This window comes from Micropterus salmoides, unplaced genomic scaffold (assembly GCF_014851395.1).
Source record: "Micropterus salmoides isolate LMB-PRFRI ecotype aquatic unplaced genomic scaffold, ASM1485139v1 Ms_hic_scaffold_2, whole genome shotgun sequence".
NCBI lineage: Eukaryota > Metazoa > Chordata > Actinopteri > Centrarchiformes > Centrarchidae > Micropterus > Micropterus salmoides.
In genome coordinates, this window is record NW_024041150.1 from 15965276 (window position 1) to 15991797 (window position 26522).

Sequence of the window (26522 nt, forward strand, 5' to 3'; positions counted from 1 at the left end):
AAGTTGTATAATAAGCAAGTTAAATGTTTAATAGGTTTTATGTACGTGAAACGTATATCACAGCTCTATGCACACCACAGGCAACAGTTTGCATGCAAAACTTTACAGCAATTTGTGTTATTTCTTTGATTGCTTTCAGGCTCTGCCTCCTGGGAGAGAGCAGAGTGTGTATGTGTTTGAGTACGAACAGGTAAGGACCTCACCAAAGGCACCATCACTGCCATCCTGTGGTGTGTACACTGCTCAGTATCTCTAAGGATTTACTACACAGGATGAACATGGCTAAATGGCTATACTGTATTCACCATGATGCACAAAACGGCAATACTTCTGGATTTGCTGTTCCAATATAAAAAAAACATACATTCAAATGGCCTAAAGGAGGAAGTTAGTTGGACAGTCTGTAGCAGGAGCTGAGTGCCAGTTAGCATTTTGGCACTCATATCAGCTTTGAGTAGGCTATAACAGCTATACATAAAAATAAAACAGTTTTATCATTCTTTTTTTTTTTTTTACTTAGATTTAAAAATATGTTTGCATAAAACTTAAATATAGATTGAAACAACAAGAGTAAGCATTTTTGAGAATTGCCCGACTTGGCCTCATCTTCCCTCTTTCTGTCTTGTCTCTCTTAACTTCCCATAAAATCTACAAAAGCAAAGGGGAAATGTGCACTTGCACACACAGTCTCACATGTTCTCAAATCTAAAAAGGTAAGATAAGCAATATTAAATACAAAAACAGAACATCTGTCTTGGACTTTCCCTCATCACATCACTTCTTCATGCCAATAGCTTCATATGTGTCCTGGGCGTGAGGCTTCAAATCCTGGGAGGAAAACAGAGAGGGAAATTCAGCGTATACACTACAATTTAATAATGATAATTTGACATTTAAGCACTCGGCTCTCATCACTGCCAAAACTTACCGTGTAGATGCCCTCTTCAACATTCTGTCAGGGGTAGAAAACAATATTATTAGCTATAATAGGCAAACAGTCTTGAAAGTCTGTGGCTGTAACAGGGTGCATTTGTGAATGTTTAGTATGTATGAACCCTGTATAAAGAGGAAGGCAAATAACATGTTATTTGAGAAGTGATACAAGCCAGATAGCAACACACCAGATCTGTGCAGTTTAGAGTGTGTGTTTGTGCGAGTCAGAGTGCGTTTGGCTGTGTGCAGTTGGTGGCTAAAACTCTATCTCAATATTCACTATGTAGATTGAAAAACAATCATTACCTGAGCCAGAAATTGTTCTGGACTACAGCTGGGTGAGGAACAGCCAATCTCACCAAACAAGGCGAGGGGCCGGTTTCACAAAGACAGACTTTGACTACGGCTTAGCTACAGTAAATAGTCAAACTTCGGATAGACATATAAATCAGATCGTTGCACAAAGCCCTGACTATCTTAAGTAGGACTACGCCGCAATTGATTCTGGGTAAATAACTTTTCAAAACAAAACAAAAAATGGCGGATTGAGTAGGCGCATCTAACCACTCAATACAGTTTACCCCAGTGGGAAAAGATGTGTTTGTTGAAGAAGTATAATAGTTATAAGGATATTTTACTTGGAAAATTTAGCGGAGAGTGTAGTAACAAAAAGAAAAGCTTGATTTGGAAAAAAGTTGCAACGACAGAAAACAGCGTTAACCATACCGTTGTGCAAAGATATACAGAAAAGACCCAAGAACATGGTACAAAAACTAAATATTTAAGAGAAAATCTCTTAAAACAGGAGGCAGGGCTCAGTACTTCAGCTAATCAATCTGTCAGACTCAGGATAGGTAACTTAGTTAAACGAAACCAACCAATGGGGTGGAGGTGATGGAGCAGTGGATAAGACCCATGCCTTTGGTGTGAGACCTGGGTTCAACTCCGCACTGTGACCCATCCACCAATGTGTCCCTGAGCAAGAAACTTAACCCCCTCGTTGCTCCAGCGGCGCGCAACCTCTGATAAATAACAATTGTATGTTGCTTTGTATGTTTGTAATGTTACTGATGGTTACCAAGGTAACATAGGATCTTAGACCTAGCCTGGGGGTAAGGTGTCTAATTTCTTTGGTCTAAACTTATTCAGTCTTTATTTGGGTGAAACAGTTTAACTTGCATTAGTCTATGAGCAAATTTTAGACTTAGGTCTAAAACTACAGGCTAGTCTAAAATAGCTTTGTGAAACCAGCCCGAGGTTGCTAAAGACCATTTACTGTCAAAAGTCAAACACCATGAGCGCAGAAAAAGAAACACCACACCCCCAATAACCTTTACACACACACATAGGCCTATGTATATACAGTATATGATATATTCACACATGTATATATGTACTGTATCTATGTGTATATATATTTATATATATAGAGAGAGAGAGAGAAAGAGAGAAAGAGAGAGAGAGGGGGGGGGGGGGGGGCTTTTCATTGGTCTGTGATGCAACTGCTGGTGGGTCTGGCAGCTTCTCAGCGGTGTCAGGAAATCGAAACTTTTTCAGAGCAGAGCGGCCAAAATAGTTGAACTCGCCACATACAGCTGCCAGTGTGGCTGTTGAAAACAAAAAAGTAGCCGCGTGGACATGAAGAATGGCTTGTGCCAATTTCATTCTTCATGTTGCCCATCACTGTTTTCCCACTGAGGTTTGACCTGAGATTATTTTTGCCTCCAGAGGAGCTTTGTCTCTGGTTTGTTCACAGTTCGGGCAGTGGTCAATTGCATTAAGAGCCTGTCTTGTTGATTTTAGACCGCATGTCATGACTTTGCTTCTGTTTTCATGTATGTACAGTGTGCATGTGTTTATTCTTACCTTGCCCTTTCCTTTCCCTGCTTGAGCCCCCTTAGCATTGTAGATCTGAAGAAGACAGCGTTACTTGAGTAATATTTAAAATATCGACACAAGTCTTACTGTAGTTTTGACATCCATATAATCCACTAACTATCTATTTTTTGTATTGTATTTTCATTAACTTTTCAGTTCAGTTTACTGGCCATAAGTATATGGTGGTACATCAGTGAAGACTGGTACATTTATTTTCCAGATTTAAAAGAAAACAAGCTTTTGGTTATATTTTAGGAAAAAATGTTAATTATTCCACAATGGTGAATGTCATAACATCTCTGTCCTTTAAAATATGTTTTGACAGACGCCTCAAAAAATGTAAAATATAAAAATAACACTGAAAAAAGCCATATGTCAGTATATCAGCATATGATAATATATACTAGTCAAATGTTTTTTGTCTTTGCAGATGAAACTCCTTTTTACCAACACATTAATAATGTACCAGATAACTTTTAATCAACTGACATCTGGCCTTTCGTTCCCATTGTCCCATATTCTGTTCTTGCATATAGGTTCCTTATAAAACAAAATTTGTGATATGCATTTGAAAAAGCTCAGTTGTCGCATGCAAACCTTGATTCTGCAGTAGAGAGCTGTCAGGATGATGCCGTACAAAAACAGGATTCCGTCCAGCACGTAACAGATCTGTGGCTCTGCAAGACCAGCAGCTGATGACCAAACACAGGAGAAAACACATATGTTAAAAAACATCACAACTATCAAAACATTTAAAGACATAAAAAAGACTTCTAGGCACTGGAGTTACATCATCCTCAATCATTTGTCTCAGAGCTCTCCCTCCTTTAAAACTGCCTTGTTGTTGTAAACATTACTGGCATGTAGTATCTATTGTTTCTTGTTGTTTTTATGGCAACACACAGTGAATACCGCTCTCAGCGGTGATGTGTGTGTTTCGTTGTCATTGACAAAACAGTATTATTGAGTGACATCAGTGTCAGTGTCACCATGGAACATTGTGAAACAAACAGCAACATCAGCCATTAGATAAGAAAGCAAAGACTACAAAGTAAACTATTTTGTCTTCGAGAGTTAGAGTCTATGGAGAAATATTTGAGGATAGAGAGGGCGGTGTGCCACATTCTGCTGTTTCAAACAATAATTTTGAAAAGTAAAACTAAATAGAATTAATGGAATTACATAAGAAGAATCTAACTTCTGGTCTCTCACTGAGACATGAACTTCACATAGAGGAGCAAGACTTCTGGGCCCGCATTTATCAAGCTTCCCAGAATGATTCAAAAGAACACAGCTAAGAATTGACTTAAGAGTAAACAAATTTAGCTCAAAGCTATGCTTAAAAGTTAGCTATCAAGCATCTCAGTCTTAATTTAAGTGAATTGTAGAACTAAATCGGACTCACCACACTTTGCTGTGCCACAAACGAGATTTTGGACGACGATGTTGGGAATCACTGAATAGATTTTCATATTTAAGAGGAGTTTACATTCAACAGATATTTGATAATAATGAATTTAAAGAAATCCATTATGATATACACATTGGAAATGAAAGATAAAAAAGTTTATCTTTATATGAGTGCCTTCTGTTGGATTACGGGGTGTGTTGTTGGGAAGTCGATGAAACGCGTGACAATGAGTGAAGCAGTAAGTCATGACACTTGTTTCCAAGACAATTCGGCTTATTGAAGGTCGTGATGGCCCCAAATCATCAACCATGCGTCATCGCCACCTTCAGTTTAGTCGAAAACGCATTGCTGCGTAAAGTCAGAGGTGAGATGACGTCCCGACCCCGTCGAATTTACTGTGCGTCGTCGAATAATTCAGAAACATTCTTGCTCTCTTGAAAGATTTGCGCATGTCTCTGTCTCCATCACAATCCCCTACTGGCAACTCCTAACCACTTGAGAGACCTCTGGAGCTGCCTTAAACTGGGAAGAGTAAGAGTGATGCTTAGCTTTAAGAAATTTGATAACTTGCTTTTAATCTTAAGTTTGAAAGTAGGAGTAAATTTCACAAATTCTCAGCACTAAGACTAAAATGGCACTTTGGCCAATAATGACACTGAGGTGTTTAAATAAGAGCACAAGCTGGGCTGCCCAAGTAATATAGCGAATGAGAGGATCCAAGCTTGTACATGTGATTGTTTTCATATTGCTGTTCTTTAAATGATTTTGTCCTCAACATTGTTGTACATATGCAACCACATTAGTTCTACACAACAGTTCTAAAGGTAGATGCACATTGTAAAGACAAATGCCAAGTGGACATCGCACACAGTATCCAATCTAGATCTAGTTCTAGTTCAAGAGATGTGCTCAATCTTTATTTAGGAGAAGAGGAAGCCCCCTGGTGAGGCAAGCTGCGTTTAATGTAAGAGACCCCAAGAAAAGTAGGTTAGTGTACATATGTGACTTTCTCCAGTAGACGCCCCCCTTGATGTGACACACTTCTGACTGAGAAGAAAATGCTACGGAGTTATAGCTGATCCATCAGGTTAATAGTGAATTGATCAGAAACAATTTTAAAAAGAAATTTAATATCATCATAAGCACAACAATGCAAGCAATGATCAAAGGTAACAGTCACCTGTAGCTATCATTTGGTGAACTACCCAAAGAAATGTAATTTACAAAAAGTGAGGGCACATTTTGAAACGTCACACAGCATTTTAGCCACCCACTGCCTGACCAGCCTGGAAGAGAAACTACTAGATCACAGCAGGGGGCATTGATGGTAGAGGTAACATGGTATAAATACTTCAGTATCAAAGACTATCACCACAATGAAGATAAAATCCCTTGAGATTTTGGGTTTTGCAACACAACGGAGGCATTAGATTTAAGATGCACTGCACAACAACCACTTTGCACTACAAAGTTGGATGTTGAGCTTCCAATTAGTGCAATCTGTGTCAAGGCGTGTACTTTTAATGCAGGCTACTGGCATATAAAATACATTTAAAAAAACAGCTTCTGAAAACGTGCTTTTTGTCTACTTCATCACAGACTACCCTCGCAGAAGACTTTTATGTGTCTTCAGCCTTCTGCTCAGGGAGGAACATGTTGCAGAAATTACAAACAAACTCTTTATAAAAGCACAGTCACACAGCGGTCATATTTTTTACTCATAAATATCGGACAGCTCTACATGTAAGGTATTTCTGAATTTATCTTTAGCTGCAATATTGCATAATTGTATGAGAATGTCATACTTTTTTATCCTGTAAAGAGAAAGAGGATTATATCTTTAATTTTTTTCTCTCTACGGCTCCTTTCAGTTGGTTAATTGTTGAGCAATTGATGCATAAAAACTATTATTAGTATTATTATCATCATATAATAATATAACTATTAAGTAATTAATGTAATATGCATGTAAATTTACAAATCAATCCCGTGTACTCACTTTATTAAGGATGTTTCAGTCCTCACATCATCAGATAAAAATGATAAAGGTCAATATATTACTATTATATAATGATCATCCCAATTAATAATAGTTTTTTCAAAAGGCTTTTAGATGTCACTTTGTTAGCTAATGCGTATCCCCGCTGAATACCATCTTTAAAGTTACTTCTCTTTAATTGAAAATAAGCAGAAATAATGTAAAGCCAGTCCAACGCATGGAGCCGTATCAAGCTCTGACTGGCCGGATGGAAAGACAAGCTGTATCTCATGACGCTAAAAACAACACAGCAACAACACTGGCCAATCAGAGCTCTTATTGCTGCGGATTGCACTTCTGTAAATCGCTTAATTTAAATGAAAAAAATCTAGAGATAATGAAAACTGTTAAAGTGAAAGAAGATGAGATTAAATATGTACAACAGGAAGTCAGTTCAATAACTTAAAGTTAAATTTATAAGCCTTTCAAAAACATGTCATACCTTAAACGTAAACTGAAGACTGAGTAATGGAACTGACTTGAGGTCAGTTTTTTATGAATACATTTAGATTTACATCTAATTCACCACATTTCAAGTTGTTTTTCTTTATGTAAAATAAAATCGAGTCATTAAAACTTAATCACTGGAAAGGATTCCTGTGGCACAGCGCTGACTCCATAGATTTGGTGAGTGATATGTAAAGACTATGCATTTCCACACTGTTAAATCAAAATTGAGCTAATTTACTGTAATGTAAAAATTTACTTTTGACAATTTGTTGTATGTGTTTAAATTAATTACATTTTAATAGAATTTAAATGTGATTGCTAAGCCATCCAACTTTAACCAGAGCATATTTTACACCACATACACGATTAGGACTTTTTTTTTTTTTACCTCATAGTGTAACTTATTTAAGTAATATATAAAACTCTAAAGTACATTTTCTCACATTAAATCCCAGAACCACTTCTCTATGCTGAAATCCCCAGAATAACAGACGTAATTTTCTGCCCTGTGCCTTCTTTTCCCGCCCTCTTCTCCATCAGAAGATCAGAGAAAAGAATCACTTTTCTGAAAACTGTGATCACATGAGTTTTACCCCCACACGTCCTCCCCTTTCAGTCAGTAAAATTAGATATGATTTGAAAACATCTACTTCTTCTCTTTTACTGCTGGCACTGACTGATACTGTTGGCCGTATTAGGCTTGAGGGTTATAGATGGAGTACGATCCTGCCGACTCAACCGACAAGTGAAAATGTTAATTCTATGTGAAAGGCCTCAGTTACTCTTGCCTGTGAGCCAGAGAGATGTGGTGTGTTATCTACATGAACATCTCCTTTGGTTTCCGCAACTCACATGTAGCTCGGGGTTCAAAAGGAAACAGTGAACACACACACACAAAAAAATAGTCTGATATTTAAATGACATTTGTCTGTCCAGACACATTGGCCATTATGCACTAATAAAAAAACTGCACATTAACCTAATAAATGCACATTAGTTTCGCATGGCTCCAGACACCTGCAACAGACTGTTTGCTGTGGTGCTATAATTAAAATATTTTGATTTATTAAGCCTGCAGTGTCTCTGTGCAGTATTGCGATAGGTCAGTGCCAGCAAACAGGGTGTTAGCTGACATGTGTAACTGCAATAACAACCACTTATCTTTTTACAGCATATGATGTTTTCAAGAATGAGATCTTTCTCTTTTAAAATTTTATACACCAGTTGGCTGTGACTTTGCCTTATGCTGTAGACCACATCCACTAGAAATAGGCCATAGTCAGTTGTGGTTTGGCAATAAAACTGAAATATCTTAGCGTCTCTTACCCGCTGAATTAACCCATTTCATTTCTGAACTACACAAGATAATATCAATCGCAACTTCCCTGATCAATTGATCTCCCATATTAATAATTTGGTCTATAAAACACCAGAAAATAGTGAAAAATGCCAATAACAATTTACCAGATCACAAGTCGATGTCTTTTTTTTTTTAACCTACGAACCGTCCAAATTTTTTATTTAAATACAAATACATTTAAATTTTAATTTATTTAATACAGTGTAAGAAGAGAAGAAGCATAACCCCATATTTTAGAACCATTATATAGACATCAATCATTTTTGCTTAAGTGATTACTAAAATAGTTGGCAATTAATTTTCTCTCCATCAACTAATGGATTATTCAACTAATTGTTTTGGCTCAACAGTACCCTTCTTTAATGTCTTCTTGACCCCCAATATTAACTGACCCTGAAGACTTAATCCGTTTGTTTATACTTGTTCATAGAAATGCATTGAAAGTTGTAAAATGTTTTCTTGTTACTTATTTTTCCAAACATTATAGGCAGATTCACGATTAAACTGATAGCTGCTAAAGCAATATTACAATATTAATTGTATACATGACATACCGGCTATATGGTGCACAACATATACTAATAAATCCAGTGTAATCTAACTTTAGAGGGTGTAGAAATGATGAGGAGCCTGACACTAATCTTGTGACTGAATGTATTTGTCCAAGCAGGGTGCGCTTGAAAAGCACAGTATTTTTAAAAAGTGTCAACAAGAACTAACAGAGTCAGCTTCTCTTTTAACAGGAACTTTGATGTGGCGCCTACATCGTTGCTGCTACACTGGTAGGTCAAAAGGCAGAAAACCTCACTGTTCCAAATAATCACGTACCCGTGTGCCAACATTAAGTAGCAGTACACCATTTTAACTTTGGGTTGTTCTACAGAGCAAACAAGTGATCATGTCAAAAAAAAAAAAAAAATTCACATCTTCACCCTGTTTGACCAACTGCACAGCTTCTCTTCAGTCATTGTGTGTCATGTCATGAGGTTTTCTTAAGTCTGAATTCTGCTGTTTGGGTTGTTCTTCTCATTAAAACATCATCACTGTCTTTAGACATTCAACCACCATCACAGCCGGAGCAATATAAAAACTTTAAGTTACATCCCATGTTGATGTCGCAACTCACCAGCTCTCCCAAAACTCATCCACAGAGGAATCGCTACCAGTAACGGGCTCCTGCCCCACACGGCCATGGCTACACAGGCTCAACACAGAGAAGAGGGCTCCTTGAGCGACCAGCAAGCAGCAAACAAGAAGACTTGTGGGTGTTTTTTTTCCCTCCGCGTTCTGATGAACGCTACAGTCGCATACCTCACAGACAAGAGGGGAAGTTGTGGTCTGAGCTCTAAGTCCATTTCTCTCACATCTCATCAGACCACTCCCACTTTAACACCCAACCAGAGGAAGGACATACAACTGAGGCTTTGGTCTCTGCCGTCATTTTTAATACTTGATTTTCGCTAAAGTGAAAGAAACAGAGCATCTGAAAAAAATAACAGCGTTGAATCCCTCCCAAATCACCCTGTTCCAATGTGAGAGGCAGAAAATACAACTGGCTGCTTTGATGTGAGGTCATAAAATATTTATTAGGTTTATTTAGACATTGTACATTAATGATTATAAGCAGAGTCATCTGTCAAAAGCCTCAGTACAGCGAATAGTGAACAGGAAGAGAACCTGACTAAGATGTGTGAAGGAGAGGATGAGTTCCCTTCTTCAGAGAACACAGACACGAGCAGCGACATGTTAACGGTCAACCTCGCCGAACACTATGTCCTGTGTGCCTGTCAGAAGAAGAAAAAAGAAGCAAAGGCTGAGTGAGTCTTCATGAAAAAAAAAAAACAATCTTATTTTTCCATTTTTACAACATTCAGAGAGGAGATGGATTCTTCAAGAGTCATCGCTATCGTACCAATAATGGCCACCACATCAGCGAGCATGTGTCCTTTGGCCATTTTATCCAGACCAGCCTAGACGGAAGAAAACAAGATTAAGATTCAGAATAACTGAAGACCAGCTCCAACTATTCAGGGCAGATGAGCTCATATAAAAGTAAATATTCCTAATTCATGAGATTATAGCCTGAAGGTAATGCACTAACTACTCTACTAATAGTTTGTTTATGCAACTTTAAAGACATTTTTAGCCTTGAAGACCAAAATGAAAATGACTGTGTTAAACAGCGATGAGCAGGAAGGAGGAAGAAGGTGGGGTGGGGTGGGGGGGGGGGGTCTGTACACTTCTAAAGATGGCTCTGTAGTACTTCATAAAATGTACTTAATGAACTAAAAGCAGCCTTAAGGACAAGCCGTTAAACGTGCTGAATAATTGATGCCCGGTGCTTTTAATATTTCACAGTGTCTTGTGAAGTTTTAAGTGCGCACCAAGTGAGCGAATCCAGGAGCTTTGATCTTGCAGCGATAGGGTCTGCTGGAGCCGTCTGACACCAGATAAACACCAAACTCTCCCTGCAAGTGACACAAGGACACACACACACACACACACACACACACACACACACTCTAGTAAACATGACATCAAAACAAACCCCTGAAGGCCTACAAAGGCTTCCCAGTTGATTAAAAACCTAATGTATACTAAGGATCAGAGTTGTATACTTAAAAAGGTGGATTTTTTGTTTGTTAGGTTAAAATGGTAAACTTGATACAGAAGATTTTTTCTACTGTATAGAGGTCTCACCTTGGGTGCCTCCACAGCTGTATATGTGGCCCCTGGGGGGACCTGGTAGCCCTCTGTGTACAGTTTAAAATGGTGGATCAGAGACTCCATGGATGTCTAGGACAAGGAGGAGCACATAAAAACACGTTATGAGCAGCTGTTTGGATAACGATGTTGAATCTGCATACGCTGACTGATACGTAAAATTGCTGCACTGAGAGTTCTCACACTGAGGTGAACTAGAGGTGATCTCAGGCCTTGAGGGCGGCCAAATAAAAGTGCATTTTAGAGCAGAACTGGGGTAATTATTTTAAGAGGGTAGTGTGAAAACAAATTAGTGACACCGCTGAAATTTGATTAAAACACAGAAGTGATAAAGCGCAGAGGAAAAGGGAAAAATGTGCAACATTTTCAAGATTGAACAGCCTGCAGGAGTTTAGAGAACCACCTCGTAAGAATGAAAGGAAACGTGGGAGGCGCTCTGGCTCAGCTCACCTTCATCTCAGACCTCTTGGGAGGGGCAACCTTGGCGTCATCCACCTTAATCTCTCCTTCTGGCATCTTGTTGAGCGCCTGGTGCATGATCCTCAGGGACTGCCTCATCTCCTCCACTCTGCACAGATACCTGGACCCCACACACACACACACACACACACACACACGCACACACACACACAGCAAACAGCTGAGCTACAGACGCTACTGACACTGTACGTCAGTAACTCGGCATCAAATCACAATCAGCTCTTAGACATTCTATAAAGAGTGGAGGGGACAGAAACGGAGAGGAGGCCAACCTGTGCGTCTGTCCTTTCTTTTTATTCTCTCTGAACTGAGCACTTTTCATTCCTGTGTTGAATAGAACACTGGAAGCTCAATTTGATTCATTCATCGGCCTCTGATTACCCCGGGGAGCTGTGCTGGACAGAAGGTAGTGCCTATGCTGTAACCAGCAGCATTAAGCTCACACTACCAGCTGTGCCTGCATATAAACTGTGATTTATTCACATACTGTTGTCTGGCAATGCCATGAACGCCTTTCTAATGGACCCAGTGCTGGATCGAATGTTTAATGTTTATATGATGTGGCGTTCTCCAGCTTATCTTTTCCAGTCAATGAAAACTTGTCACTGATGTGTTCAAGTGAAGTGATACATACTAGCACTAAGAATCTGCGACCCGTTTCACAAGAGCGATTTGCTGAAGTTCCTTGCACACCGATTGCAAATTGAGTCAGCGTCCCGTCTCACAAATGATTTGTTGTTCACACATTGCAGATAAATGTGTCAGTCTCCGGCCTTGTTGCACACTGATGCGAGGGTTTGCAAGTACGGTGTTTCTTTTTATGAATTAAATGTGTCAAAATGGAGGCAGGAGGGAAATGAGCTCATATTACAAGTTGCAGCTGGCATGTTGCAAATTTGGAGAAACGGGGCCCGTGACTTCAGATAGAAAAGGGGAACAGGAAAATGAAGACACTGTTAAATAACAACCACAGCCATTTGCCAATCTTTTACCTGTCATAGCAGTCTCCCTTGCTTCCAATAGGGACGTCAAACTCCACTTCGTCATACTTGTCGTAGGGCTGAGACTTTCTCAGGTCCCACTTGATGCCGGACCCTCGCAGCATCACTCCACTGGTGGACAGGAGAGGTTATAAAAATCAGTTTATACACATTTCTGCTTATCATCTGGGCAGCTTTCTAAATTACACTCAAATTGTTATGAAACTTGAAAGATAATTTCGGGGCCCTGTTTTCACATATTTTGGGGTCAAAATGACTAGTACGTAGAAAGGGTGGCTTCAGCTGGCAGCTGCAAACTGGCCCCAGTGGCTGCAACATATTCCTTCGGGGCAATTGCGCCTGTCAAAATTACTTCCACGAAAAGTGCTTCTTTTTGCCAGGAGGCAAAAGAGTGTCGAGCTGTTTCAGCAAACGCCAGTAGAAACGAGAGAGAGGAGATTGTTGTGTACAGAGCGGGACTTTATATCCTAACGTTACTCCAACCCAACAAAGTCCTCTCAAAGGATCCTTAAAGGCTGTCTATGAATGTGGTAACCCTAAAATATTTGCCCATATAAAGGGGAAATTGTAGGGATAGAAAGCAGTCTTTTTACTTTCATTGGTTTGTTACCTGAAGCCATAGTTGAGGGCATCCTCAGCAGACACCACCCCAATGTCTACAGTACGATTCTTCCAGATACGATTGTTGGTCAGCATCTGCACAGAGGACAGCATGTCTGACTTCACCACATCCTTATCATGTCATGTTAAGCCCTTGTGGAGATTTAAAAGTCATTTACCTCTTCTACTTCATCGATTCTAATGGAAAAATTCTTGCACCACTCGTAGATGTCGTCCATCAGGCCAACTGGCAAATCCTGGAACACATTTAAGACCATTAGCACTTCCACAACCATGACTGGACTTGCATGTCATATGTTTGATATATCTTTGTACTTGCTCTTTGTAGCAAAACACAATTTTCCCAAAGAGATACCTTTAAGTTGTTATAAAAATGACACTAGACAAACGAAAAGTATTTTTCACTGAACTCTCCCACCTGGTGTACACCTCCAGGCCTGACGTACGCGGCGTGCATTCTGGCTCCAGACACCCGCTCATAAAACTCAAACATCTGAGAGGAAACAAGGCACACAGAGTTAGAGGGCTTCAAGAGGTCAACATTAAAAACATAATGTACCTAACAGTTAGTAATCTGTGTCTTGTATTTGCAATTGTTCAATCTCCATTTAAAACAGAAACGGACTGGATAATAGAATGTGAGCAGGCCTTTAATCTGAGGGCAAACTGATTCTGCAAATCGTTTTGTCCTGACTCACCATCAAAGCAGCTGTGTCAGGAAAAAGGTTCGGGGACGGGGCTTACTCAGAGAAAAACCCACAACAGAACATTTTCGACTGAATATTTCACAATGAATGTTTCATGAGGCCTTGAGATGCACATCAAGTTCCTGCGTAATGGCCTTAAGATTAGTGACTCCTTTGGCGATATATACACTCAGGTGCCAGTTTATTGGGCACAGCTAGGTATAACTAATGCAGTCTAAGACAGCAGCCATGAAATACTGTCTACCTTGATGAAGGTTATAATGTTTATTTTTGGTTTGAGAAGATTCCACACACACTAAAATCATTTGTATTACGTTACACTGACTGTTTCTATTGTTTACTCTATCCTCATCTATCTACATATTTTAACAGCACCACAAACCGCAGCCTCCAAAATAAGCATTAAGTTGAATAAAGAGCTGATTATAACCTTCATGAAGGTAACATTTACTGCATGGCTGTTGTATTAGACTGCATTAGTTGTAGTTAGGTGTAGCTAATAAACTGGCAATTGTGTGTATATGTAGTGTTGGAGCTTATGAAAACATGCTATTAAAGTAGATTTGTATAAATCAGAGTCTAAAAGCAGAGAGACAGAACCTGAGAAGCTTATTTCACTCTGGGCTATTCTTTAGGATTCTTTTGATGATTACGTCTTTTGAGGAACTTTAGGGGCATTGGATGACTTGCAATATTCAGCAAACATAAGACAGTTTCTGAGGAACTGTGAGAGCTGGCAAAACAGCACCTTTCCCACACAAAGTTTTAAAACAATAAAAAAGGACTGATTCTGGGCTAGTTTGCATTATAAAGGACAGAGCATGCAGCAGCGCCCCGAACCTTCTCTCTCTCCTCAAACATCCAGAAGAAGGGGGTCATGGCACCGATGTCAAGGGCGTGCGTGGTGACGGCCATGATGTGGTTCAGGATGCGGGTCATCTCTCCGTACAGAACTGTAAACACAAAAAGAATCCATCAAACCGTGTAAAGCTGTTAAAAATAAATAAATAAATAACTCCTCTCCTGTGGGATCAGCTCCCATTTTGGGTTCAGGAGGCACATTTAACTTAAGACTTTCCTCTTTGATAAAGCTTATAGTTAGGGCTGGCTCAGGTGAGCCCTGAATCATCCCTTAGTTATGCTGCTATAGGCCTAGACTACAGGGGGACTACCCATGATGCACTGAGCTCCTCTCTCCATCTGTATGCAGTCTCTCTCCTGTAGTTTTGTGCTTTCTTGTCCCTCTCCTCTCCTTCAGTCACTTTCAGCAAGTATTTCTGCCTTCTGAGCTGTAGAGTCAGAGTCTATGGATCTATGATTGCAAGCAACCCGCTGCAAAAAATATGTATTTTTATTTTCCCTTGCCACTGCTGTCAAGTGCTTGCTCATGGTGGGAATTGTTGGGTCTCTGTAAATAACGTACAGTCTAGACCTGCTCTGTTTGAAAAGTTAAGCTAGGAGATAAGATCTGTTATAAATTAGTGCTATATAAATAAAATTGAAAATAGAGTTCTGGCTTCAACTGCTCAAATGTGAAGATTTACAATTTCTCTGGAGTGCGGGACGTTTATATATAAATTTAAATGGACATCTTTTGCTACTTTTTGATATTCTGCAGACCATTATCATTAGATGCAGCCCTTTGACCATTAACAGTGCCAGACAACAACACCATCGCTAATACGCTGAGTTGTTAGCGCACACAGGGGGCCATTATTTCACAATAATATTGTATGTAATTCCAAATGTGCATATATGTAAAATATATATATGTATATATAAAAATGTAAAAGAATAGCTGGTCATCAATGGCAGACTAATGAGACCCCTCAAAGTATATTTGAGACGTCAGAAGTCAGAATCTTCTCACATCCTGACTATTTCTAGTCCTTACCTCTGATCCACTGTGCACGAGGTGGAGCTTGGATGTTGAGCAGCCTTTCCACAGCCAGAGAGTAGGCCTGCTCATTACACATCATGGAAACATAGTCTAGACGGTCAAAGTACGGTAGAGCCTGTAGCACAAAAAGAAGAGGAAATGAAGTGTGCTGGGTAAGGGACTTCCAAGAATGATGTGACACGTGATAAATATCCTCTTAACACTAGAACCACTAAAGGTCAAATTTAGCTGTTTTTTGTTTCAATATAATATGCAAGTCCCCCAGACTTTGACTTTTCCTAAACGTGTGTTATATAGCACCCCCTATTGTTAAATTTAAAAATTTAAAAAGCGGGCATTTATACCTATAAGCGCCAGCGGGTAAAATTGACCCCTACAGAGAATACTGTAATTTTAGCGCTCTTCATGTCGCGCGTTTAGATAAACATTCTATGTTGCTATTGGCAACGCCTTTCCTACTACAGGCATTACACTCGCTCAGCGCAGTGAGTGAAGGAGAGTCTGATGGTGGGGGCTGAGCAATGTGTCCTGGATTGATTCTGCATCTGACGGGTCATTATCTGACAGCGATCCACTTGTATGGAGTAAACATACATAAAAGCCTCTGCTCATAGGTTTTGTGTTGCTACATGATCATCAAAACTAGTGCTGCAGTAGTCTAGTTTTTCCCTGTGATAGATGTGTGTTCTACGGTCCCTTCAAGAGAGCGTGCGGCTTCCTCATGTGCTTTTTGACTGGCTATAACTTTTCCAGTGCTGTGTATTTTTTAGTAAAATTGATCATTATATATTTTTCCATTGTAAAAATCTACTATGAATTTTGGAATTGATAATAATCGTTTCTTTCGAATAAATAGCCTACTTTTATTTGGACTTTCAAACTTTTGTAGCTGTGTGTTACTACTGCTTCGACTGTGAGATTGACAGTTGATTCAGGCTCCGCCCATCGAAGCATCGAATCTTCGACTATTGGGGGTCAACCCTAACATGCACACGTACAGTATGAGCTATTTAAACCACTGCCTAGTAAATTTGGGTTAGAAAATACACAAACACTAGACAGACACTCTAAGTGGCTCAGTACCTGCAGGTAGGTCTTGTACTCAATGAGCTTCTCTGTGCCGCGGTGAAGCAGGCCGATGTGCGGGTCACATTTCTTGACGGACTCCCCGCTGAGCTCCAGGACCAGACGCAGCACCCCGTGAGCTGCAGGATGCTGGGGACCAAAGTTAATGGTCAGGTTGGACACTTCCTTCTCTGCAGGAGGATCTTTGTCTGCAGGAAGAAAACAAAACATTACAGTGCAGGGTAAACGCCAAAGTTTTTCCACTACTTTGAAAGGCTTCATCCAGCCATCACTACCCTGGCAGACAGAAGTCCATAGCGATACAAAATCACCTAGGAGAGGTCCTTGAGCATACAGTCATTAATGTGCACAAAAAATATTAGGCTGTATGCCAAATTAGCTGCAGACAGAAACACACACAGACAACCAAATGCATAAGAACAAAACAAAAAAAGCTTTTCACAGTTAACAATTAAAACTGATCAAGTTTGTCACGGAGAAAATACTTTGTGAACAAATGTATAACGCTCATTTGGGCCCCAATCAGTCACCAGAGGCCAGATGACAACAATATGTCTGATTTGGAACAATAAGTAAGCAATTTGACAAATACCATGAGTGAACAACACAGCAAATAGTGTAACTAACACTGGCCAAGCTGCTGGTTAGCAAACTGTCTCTACATCTGCTGCTGTGAAGCTAACATCCAGAGAGGACGAGACGGTCACAGAGCCAGCACACCAGCTCCAAACAGCTGTCCTAACATCACAACAACATATCTTGGTGAACTACAAAGTAAGCTGAATGTGTGTGGGCAAGTCATTTAAAGTTACCTGACACACAAATTATGGCTGGAACGGCTAGAATAGTGTTGTCTGCCACTTTGTTTGTTTGCCATTAACAGAGTCAGGGCTGTGCACACACACACACAGAACTGACAGCTAGCGGTCCATGAGGAGATATTTACTGAATTTGACAACAAGACGTGTTTTGGATTTGAATCGCTTACCCCACCTTTGATGCATTTGTTAGTGTCAAACCGGTAAACATGAACCCAGAGAATAAGCTGCCCAAGATATTGGAAAAGACCCTAGTAATCCAGTGGGTAGTGAAATGTAAACAGTTTAACCACATATAGGTCAGACACGGAGTCCTGCCTCCAATGTAATAAAGATCGGTGTACTGACAACACTGGAAATAAATAAAGTATATTAAAATGTTGTCAACTTTCACACTGTCTTAGCAACCTAATATTTTACATTCGCCTTTTGATTTCAATATATAAAGGCATAGAAGTTGCGGAGCAGATAGCTCAGTTGGTAGAGCGTACACCCCATGTACAAGTCCTTATAGCAACAGCCCGGGTTTGATTCCAGCCTACGACCCTTTGCTGCATGTCCTGTCTTGTCCCATCCAAATAATGGCACATTTTTTAATTAAAATAAAGGCTTAACAGAACAGGAATCCTTTAACTAGTAGCTCTAAAGGTGTGACTGTGTTTGTGGATCGTACCATTCCACGGGGGTGGGGTCCATTTCTCATTCATGGCAGTGGGATACATCACCGCCCCGGCAAACTGCTCTGTCCACTCCACATCTGGTTGCCATTGTTTCTGTCTGTGAAGACATTAAAAATATTCTTGAGGTAAGGCTGTGTTAGCAGGCTTTCAGTTTTGAGCCAAAGGAGAAAACTAAATAGGTGCAATAAATATAACTGTCAGGTAGGTGCCATCTCTCGGGCTGCTTGCATGCTGCCAGAGAGGCTTTAATCAAATCTTCTTTAGGATCATTTGGAAAGGGTGACTGGTCTGGACTCCACTGTGCTGCCAACCTGACAACAGATAATCCGATCTGGCAGATTAGGGATACAGGCAGAGCAGAGATATATCTTACGCTAAAACAATAAAATATGGTTATTAATGTTAATTGTTGCAACACATGGCAACATAAAAAAGGATCGTCTTCAGTGACTTATTGCGTGTCAGATCAGGTCAATAACAAACCTATGTTCCAGTCCCCTTGACTTTGGTACTACATGATCAGAACAAGAAGGAACCATGGCAATTTCAGAGAAATATAAGCTGATTTTACAGTTTATAAAATATATACTTTCATTACTTATGTGAGATTTAAGTTCAAGGTCTTGAATTCTGCTAGAATTGTTGCAGAGAGACATCCACATTGGTTAGCTAAACTGTGGTCTAATTTAAAATCTCTAAACGAGAAACTGTCGGGTTTTGTTTTCTTTCTTGTAAAATGTATAATACTTTGACTTCATACAGAACATGAAATATTTAGACCAGTGTAGTAAACATGAGACACGTTGGCTAATCCGACAGCTAACGTTAACAAGTACGTTCCCGTTACAGGTTGGGAAGGGACGCGTATATATCCTGCAACCTACGCGAGCTTTAAGGTTGACCTTGCTATACTACTTTTATACGTGCTTTGTAATGACGTTTACCATTCAGAAAATAACTACAAATTGTCGCAGACGACTCGAATAATTTGGAAAAATTCCGAGTCGGCTTTTTTAGCAACATGCTAACATTATTAGCCTTTCGGTGTTGCTATTTCTGTGGCGCTCAAGCTAATACGGCTGGCCATGCAAGGGAAGGGTCACGTTTTGTGTTTTTGTTATCCTACCTGTTTTGCAGGACATTACAGCCGGGGCTCAGCAAATTATGACTTAATATTAATTTTGTTGAAGGACGTCCTAGTTTTGAAAGCGACCTCAACATAGTAGCAGCCATCTTGGCTGTCAGACAACCTCTGGCAGCGTCCAATGGCCAATGACGTAAGTCTTCTTTTCCTTTTTTAGAGGCGCATTCAGGTCTGTGCTGCCACCTATCGGTGTGATGTATCACCACACATTAAGCAGTTCGCTTGTATACTTACTGTATGTGCGGTGTAGTTCGTATTTTAATAATTAAATCACTCTTACTAATATTAGAAATTATATGTGTAAACGTATATGATAAATATAGTAATCATTTATATTAACTGTAACCTCAAGCAGGTTAAAAACTCTCCACCCCTCACTGTCCCGTCTCCATAAACAGCCAGCCAGTAGAAATTGTTGACAGCTTCAGGTACCTCGGCATCACTATGATCACCACATCACAAACATCCACAAACACTGTCAACAAACACTTTTTGTCATTCGTAAACTCAGGACTTTCTCAGTCAAACCACACCTTCTGCTTCTCCTGTACTGTATCACTGAACCCGTCCTCTTATACGGTGCTAGTCTGCTCCTTCACCATGCTCTCTCTCACCAATAAGAATAAGCTTCTTAAAATTACTAACACCTCCAAAATAATAAGTCTTCCCACTCCCAACCTGCCAGCCCTCATTAATACCACCACTGCTCGTAGAGCAACTACCATAGTACAAAATCCCAGCCACCCTCTCAACTCAAGCCTCACGCTTCTCCCATCTGGCCGTAGATACAGACAGCTGCTCTACAAAAAGGCACGCTTGGAAAAAGTTTTGTACCCTGCTCTATAAGAGCATTAAACTCACAGACAAGTTTATGATGTCACTTTTGTGTTATGTGTAGATAAGTGTATATTGTCCACATATGTGTGTACTATGCGTAGTTTGTGTGTAGATTTTGAAGGTGCTCTTTGTATAGACTGTGAAAACTGTGAAAACAAATTTCCTCCACTGAAGACAATAAAGAATGAATCTTAATCTGAAAAAAATGGCAAATTGCTAGCAGAAAAAAAACACGTTATTATGTATGTTATTATTTTACCTGACACCAGTTTTTATTGATTACTATTTGCAGCCTATGCTGTGAATTTGTTGTGAAGAAACCTGTGTAAAATCAATCAAACTGTATGATATTAAAAAATCTTTTAATAAACCCTAAACCATATTCTGCTATGTGTACACCCTAATGTTGGCTCCGATACTCTCTTGTAACCCACCTGCCCAAAGACGACAAACAATGCCTTTTATAAAAAACAGTGCTTTATTTATGTAATACTGTGGAAAAATAATTACATACCATTTTTTAAAAATATTGAAGATAATGAAATTAAAAAATGAGAGTTTGATAACGTTCGTTGTACATCTTTTGAACAGTTTTCTCTGCTACGAAGAACAGTACAATAAGATAAACATTGGATTTTTCTAAATTCAAAGACACAGTAATACAGGATACAGTCCTACCAGAGGTATAAAAGTACTGTAACAGGATTGTGAGAGAAATGATATGGACATATACTGAAACACACTTCTGCACACTTAAGACACAGACACGCACAAACACACTGCATACACACAGACAATAGTCGTGTGCACACTGGAGTCGTGTGCTGCATGTTTACAGTATGCTTCCCATTCGTCATTCACACATCTATACAAACACACTGTACAAATTGATGTGCGCGCCCACGCCCACACGCTCCCTCTCGGACAATCTCTCTCTCTCTCTCTCTCACACACACTCGCACGCCCACACACTCCCAGTCATACACTACCACATGTCAATATTGTGAACAAGTCTTCGTTGAACCTCTCCGTACACATTCTCCTCTGGCCGTTTTGGCAGACAAGACGATGAAGGAATTATTCAAAATGGAAATGTATGACATGTTCCCCTATAAGGCCACTCAGTTCTAAACCCAACATCTGTGTTTTTCTCTCTGTCTGCACCAGGCTTGTACTTAAGGGCTCAGAGAAAAAGGCTCCAGCCCACTGAAAATGTCTGGGAATGACTCAAGGCCCCGAGCCTGGTTTGTAAAGCAACAGTCACCAATAGAAGGAGCTTCTACTGCATATACATGGTCTAAGGTGAAGGACAACATGAACACTTGGCACAAGGTTTCTTTTATACACTGATACACCCTTCTGATGTGAAATACGTCCTGACTTCAGGCTCCGCTGTTGGCACAACTCTTCATCACCCAGGCAAATGCTCTAATTATGTGCGCTCACGTTCAAACTTTTGGTCCATACATACACATTACATGTTTACATTGACAAAAATAATTCTGTAATGTTAAAAAATAGAATACAAAGCTCTAGTCTGGTGTGCAAATAAAAAGAAGACCTTACACAGATATAGATAAGGGACGTCTAAGCATGAATACTGTAGATGCAGTGCAAAATTATGACAAACCTCCCAACCCCACCCCAGCCCTGACACACACCCCCCACGCCGTCTGGCATGTTGGCATGTACCACTGTACAGAAGGGCATTCTGGGATACTATATATATGTGCTCTATGATCATTGAATAAGACAACCAGCAAAAAAAAAAAGTTACAAAATGGCGGCCAGAAATGACTTCCACGGGTTGAGGTTTCTCCCGATCAGCGTGTACCACATTTGACAGTCAGTCAGTTTTGCCTTAAGACGTTCCTTCATTTACAAAGTCAGTTCATAGCAGAAGCTATAGGGCTCCAAAGATCTGTGATCTCTCGTCCTCCCTCTGGTTCTTGCTCTCTTTCTCAGTCTTGATTGTGACTTGCGCCGTCCGCTCTTTCAGAGCTCAAATGTACAAACACTTTGGGAGTGTGGGAATTCAAAATTGTGTGGAATTTCCCTTCCCTGTCTCACTAAAACGCCTTCTTTTCCACTCTTCTCTTTCTCTCTGTGCCTCTGTGTTTCTCATACCCTCCCTGTCTCATGGGCACGGCCTTCTGACTCTGTGCGTGTAGGTGTGTGATGTTTTTTTTCTGTGTTCTGTAGTCGTGTTTGTGTTCAGTAGGGCATGTTTGTGGTCGTGTGTGAAAATGTGTGTGAGAATCCAGAATTGTGTGTGTTTTTAGGTGTGACACTATTTATAAGATGCTTCCTCATGCTCTGCTAAGACTGTGAGGTGTTTACGCGTCTCTTACACGTGAGTCTGCATCCTCTGTGTGTGTCGGCTGTGGGAGTAGTCAGAGTGTTGCGAGGTGTAGGAGAAGCGAGTGGAGCTGCCGTACTTCCCTAGTCCAGTCTCTGATCCCGAGGGAGCAGGACCCCCGGGACCCCCGGGACCAACAGGACCCACGGGACCCACGGGACCCACAGGACCCACAGGGCCCACACCGACCCCAGGGCCCCCCACCCCAGATCCCACCCCGTACATTTCATAGGATGGGCCAGCCTCCAGCGGGGCCAGGCTGGATGGGGCGAAACCCATGCGGTAGGTCGGGTAATGTGAGGGGTATCCGTAGTTGTCATAGGCCAGTTGGGAAGTGGAGTCCAGGAGGCTGCATTCCCCTGGGAAGTCGCTGGCCACAGGGGCGGGGTTAGCCGGGGGCGGCTGGCTCTGGCCGCCACGGGTGAAGGTGTTGAACTGCGCGTAGCTGATGTGGGAAAGTCTGGAGGGGGGCCGGGGATCATAGCAGGCCTGGGGGCGGCCAGGGGAGGTGAGGGGGCCAGGGGGACCGGGGGCTCCTCCGCTGGCCGTGGCTCCTGAGCCTCCGGCGCTGCTGCTAATAGATGCAGCTCCCCCTGGTGTTCCAGCAGGGGAGCGGTAGTCAGAGTAATGCATGGTGGAGCGGGAGGCGGGGCGGCCTTCATCGTGGGTGGAGGCTCGCACGTTGTAGTAGCCATTGGTTGGGTCCTGAAGAGAGAGGCAGAGACAAACAGCAAGAGACAAAAACGGTGGGTATTAAGAAAAGATATAATGAGGGTTATTGTCAAAACACGCCAACGTACAGATTCTTTAAGTCATAAGAGCTCGAAAATAAAAATTCTCTTTCTTGCTGAAGGTCAGAGGTCAGGGTGAACTACGTGTCTCAAGCTGGTCGGCATCCAGATCTGGATTCATTAAGATTGTGCTGTGAGAGCAGTTTGCTCTCCTTTTTTGTGACTCATCAGTCTTAGTCTCTTTTCAGAAATGTATGCAAATCAAGTTATGGAAAAAGCAAGTCTTCAAAACTTCCAAAGACCACATGAGCAAACATAGTCATAGTATATGGTTTTTGCAGACTTTTGTCAATGCATGTCAATCAAACTGCAAATTTGGAGTGCCTTGCCATAAAATTATTGTTGTTAAAGGAGCTTCCCATCAACATCAGTTAAATGTTTCTCCAGCTGTGAGCAGCTCCTCCATTTCCTTTGTAAGTAGGATCCAGACAGTACACACTTTTCTAGTATAACTTGAGTGTACCTGACTCTGTCAGTGTACATCCTGAATACCTGCTTTGAAATATTACATTACATTATGTAGTATGGAATTGTAGTTCTTTTTTTAACAGGTTACCAAAAACAAATTCTTCTTTGGCCTTTTTTGCTCAAAGCTTTGACAAGTTTAAGCCTATGAATGTTTTACTCCAGGCGTCTCCAGCAGGGTGGATCCCTGCCAACATCCAAGACTGTCTGGGTGAAAGAAGGATGCTCTCCCTGTTCACTACACCCTCTACTGAATGCTCTAATGTTGCTCTACTATTATTTCTGACATGATTCTGCCATCTCATTGTCTCTCACATAGCCGACTCCTCCTCCCCCACCCAACTCTGTTTCACTGCTTTGGTGCTTCAGGCAGCGAGGGGGAAAAAACTGTCTGGCTGCGACTGTTGTCGAGGTGATCTAACCACCTCCTGGGGTGGATTCATGTCTGTGTTTCTTCACAGTGATCCAAGGCAGCACTCCAGCTAGAAGGGTGGTGTGTTTGCCCTCAATAAATATTCATGGAGGGTGGGTTTCAGCACAACATTTTGGCATTTTTACGCGTGAAAATACATTCATCACCTAAGCCCAGCCCCACGGTGTCAAAATGTATAAATGATTCATGCCAGCTGAATGGGCAGAGCGTGTCTAAACATCCTTTATCTTTTTAAAATGTCTTTCCAATTTGAGTAGTTTTTTGTCTTTATATATAATATCCCCAGTGTGAGTGAGCCAGCTTAAAGGCGGAGAAAACCCAACCAAGAATGATGTTTTAATTCTTAAATGTACTACTCTAATATTCTCACAGACGCTGAGTGCAATCCTAACACTAAGTCTTGCAAACCAGTGCATAAAGCAGTGGACGTCTCTGCTGAAGAGACGGTGAACTCAATTGTTTTTATCGATCAGTCCAAATGACAGACTGGCTTGAAATCATAAAAAGTAGTTTTTTACTTACAGCCAACAACATGTAACAACAAGCATCAACGCAAACCTAACATACTGTAGAATGAAGAAAACTAGAGGACAGAAAGAGGTCTAATGCTCGATGCTTGATGTTTGAGGCAGCTGCAGTGAGAGGTAAATTTGTATCGATGCAGGGGTGGAGTTGTTTTAACTGGACTGTAGTCATATTTGCAAGTCATAAGTAATAGTTTCCTGTCTAACAACAGTTAGATAAACAGCAGCCCCTTTGGTTATGCACTGTATAGAATATAATAGTTAGCGCATAAAAGACCTGGCCATGATGGTCAAATGAAAGGGGAACAACTACCAAAATCATGTGCGGAAAGCTGTCTCTGTGCTCGGAGGGCTTTGTTTTGTTTTTGTTTGTAAACTCAGTTTTCTAACTTACATATGTTTATTCCATATTTATATATTTTTCCATTTATTTATGTCAACTGTGTCTTTGTCTACGTGTAGCACCTTATCACCACAGAAAATTCCTCGTTGGTGTAAAATACTACTTAGCAAGAAAGCTCTTAAAAAGCACTGTTTCGGATTCTTTCATCACCAGCAGGATTTTAACAATGCAACTTTTAAATATTGCACTAACCGCCTTGTGAACTGTCAATGTCTAATGTGGCATTGAATGTGTTTATAAAGCTACAGGTATAAAACAAAAATACATTTGACGAGAAAATGTGAGCTGCAAGCTGTTTATATAAAGGAAACTCTGGTGGAGACATCTACAAAGCAAATAATAGTCACAAATTTTGCTCCAAGCACCGGTTTGTTATTCAGTTTAGATGAACTGTGACTTTTGCTAATTTGATTCTGTCACATTCAGCTGCATTAAACCTGCATTGAATTTTGACTTGTGTAGTTCACTGTCAAAACCCAGACCGGAGCTGTCTATTCAAATCCCTTTTCTTTGTCTTCGCAGGGCTACTTCAGATGCACATGTGCACCCTCTAGAGGGTTCAAAATGAAATTCTTCAATTACGTTTTACTTTTGTTAATGGAATTTCCACTTTCAGACTTAAGTATTACACATAGAAAACATTTCAAATTGAAATACGAATTCGGTCTTTTGCAGTGGTAGTGAAGTTGCAATGGACTATTACTTATACGGTATAAAACTCTCAAAGAATAATATTACGTAGTTCATCTCTAATTATTTCTTTCACTTTCAGTGTGATCCTTGGTGACATCACTTCAATCAGAAAAGGAAACGCTATACATCATTGGATGAAAGTCATCACTCAGAGTCAACGTGTCAGTAATGATCTGGATATTTGCAGCCCTTTGAGGTATAATTAGAATGAAACCTTGCTCCAAAATGATCTTCACAAGACCTCACTGTGACTTTGGTATCATTCTATTATCAATGTTTGGTTGATTTTGACTTTGTATGGAATATATCTGTGTTTTTCAACCTGTTCCTGTACCAGTGATTGTAGCCCTCCTCAGTATGTTGAGTGTTTTAGTAGTAAAAAAAAGTCAGTATGTTTGGATTTCGAAGACAGTCCGCTTCCTGATTTGCTATAAAAGCGTGTTTCTGGCGTCTGTGTAAGCTCACCTTCAGGTCATACTCCTGGCGGGTGTCCATGGTGTCGCTGCGGAGGTCTGACTTGAGCTCTATGTCATCTTTAAAGGGCTGATTGGAGGGAGAGAAGGACACAGAGGGGAGAAACTAAACCGTCAAACAACAAAACAAAAACAAAAAGGAGGAGAGAAGGTGCCGCAACAAAACAGAAGAGGGAAGGAGGCAACAGAGTATGACAGGAAAAGAGAAAATGGAATTAAAAGTGTTAAAAGGAGCGATTGCAGGGGAAAGCATAGCGTTTGTTTTTAGTCAAAAGGCACAGTGTAGCCGTAGGGAGAGGTTACTGAGTTAATC

General features: G+C 40.6%; 3 protein-coding genes across 4 annotated transcripts in view; all 3 read right to left on the reverse strand.

Annotated features, from left to right (window-relative positions):
- Positions 1 to 8: 8 nt before the first annotated feature.
- fcer1g (Fc fragment of IgE, high affinity I, receptor for; gamma polypeptide) lies at positions 9 to 9403 on the reverse strand. The gene is made up of 5 exons (XM_038731345.1): positions 9197 to 9403; positions 3409 to 3503; positions 2800 to 2844; positions 929 to 952; positions 9 to 828 (listed from the first exon to the last, which is right to left on the reverse strand). Exons 1-5 carry the CDS (start codon positions 9261 to 9263, stop codon positions 775 to 777), a joined length of 285 nt encoding a protein of 94 aa, XP_038587273.1. The 5' UTR covers positions 9264 to 9403; the 3' UTR covers positions 9 to 774.
- A 227-nt stretch (positions 9404 to 9630) lies between these two features.
- On the reverse strand, positions 9631 to 19351 carry ndufs2 (NADH:ubiquinone oxidoreductase core subunit S2). Its single transcript, XM_038731344.1, has 14 exons — positions 19214 to 19351; positions 18081 to 18184; positions 16587 to 16777; positions 15498 to 15618; positions 14444 to 14556; positions 13315 to 13389; positions 13055 to 13132; positions 12886 to 12971; positions 12267 to 12386; positions 11245 to 11374; positions 10771 to 10866; positions 10455 to 10538; positions 9983 to 10040; positions 9631 to 9854 (listed from the first exon to the last, which is right to left on the reverse strand). Exons 1-14 carry the CDS (start codon positions 19318 to 19320, stop codon positions 9817 to 9819), a joined length of 1401 nt encoding a protein of 466 aa, XP_038587272.1. The 5' UTR covers positions 19321 to 19351; the 3' UTR covers positions 9631 to 9816.
- A 1176-nt stretch (positions 19352 to 20527) lies between these two features.
- Positions 20528 to 26522, reverse strand: part of kirrel1a (kirre like nephrin family adhesion molecule 1a) — a 31924-nt gene continuing 25929 nt past the window's right edge. Inside the window, exons 14-15 of one of the 2 annotated variants that reach the window (XM_038732188.1) lie at positions 26202 to 26315; positions 20528 to 23132 (exon numbers count right to left, since the gene is read on the reverse strand). In XM_038732188.1, the coding sequence (XP_038588116.1) occupies positions 22416 to 23132; positions 26202 to 26315 (831 nt within the window). In that variant the 3' untranslated portion in view covers positions 20528 to 22415. The remainder of the gene's footprint in view (positions 23133 to 26201; positions 26316 to 26522) is intronic. The other variant, XM_038732189.1, reaches the window with a different exon arrangement.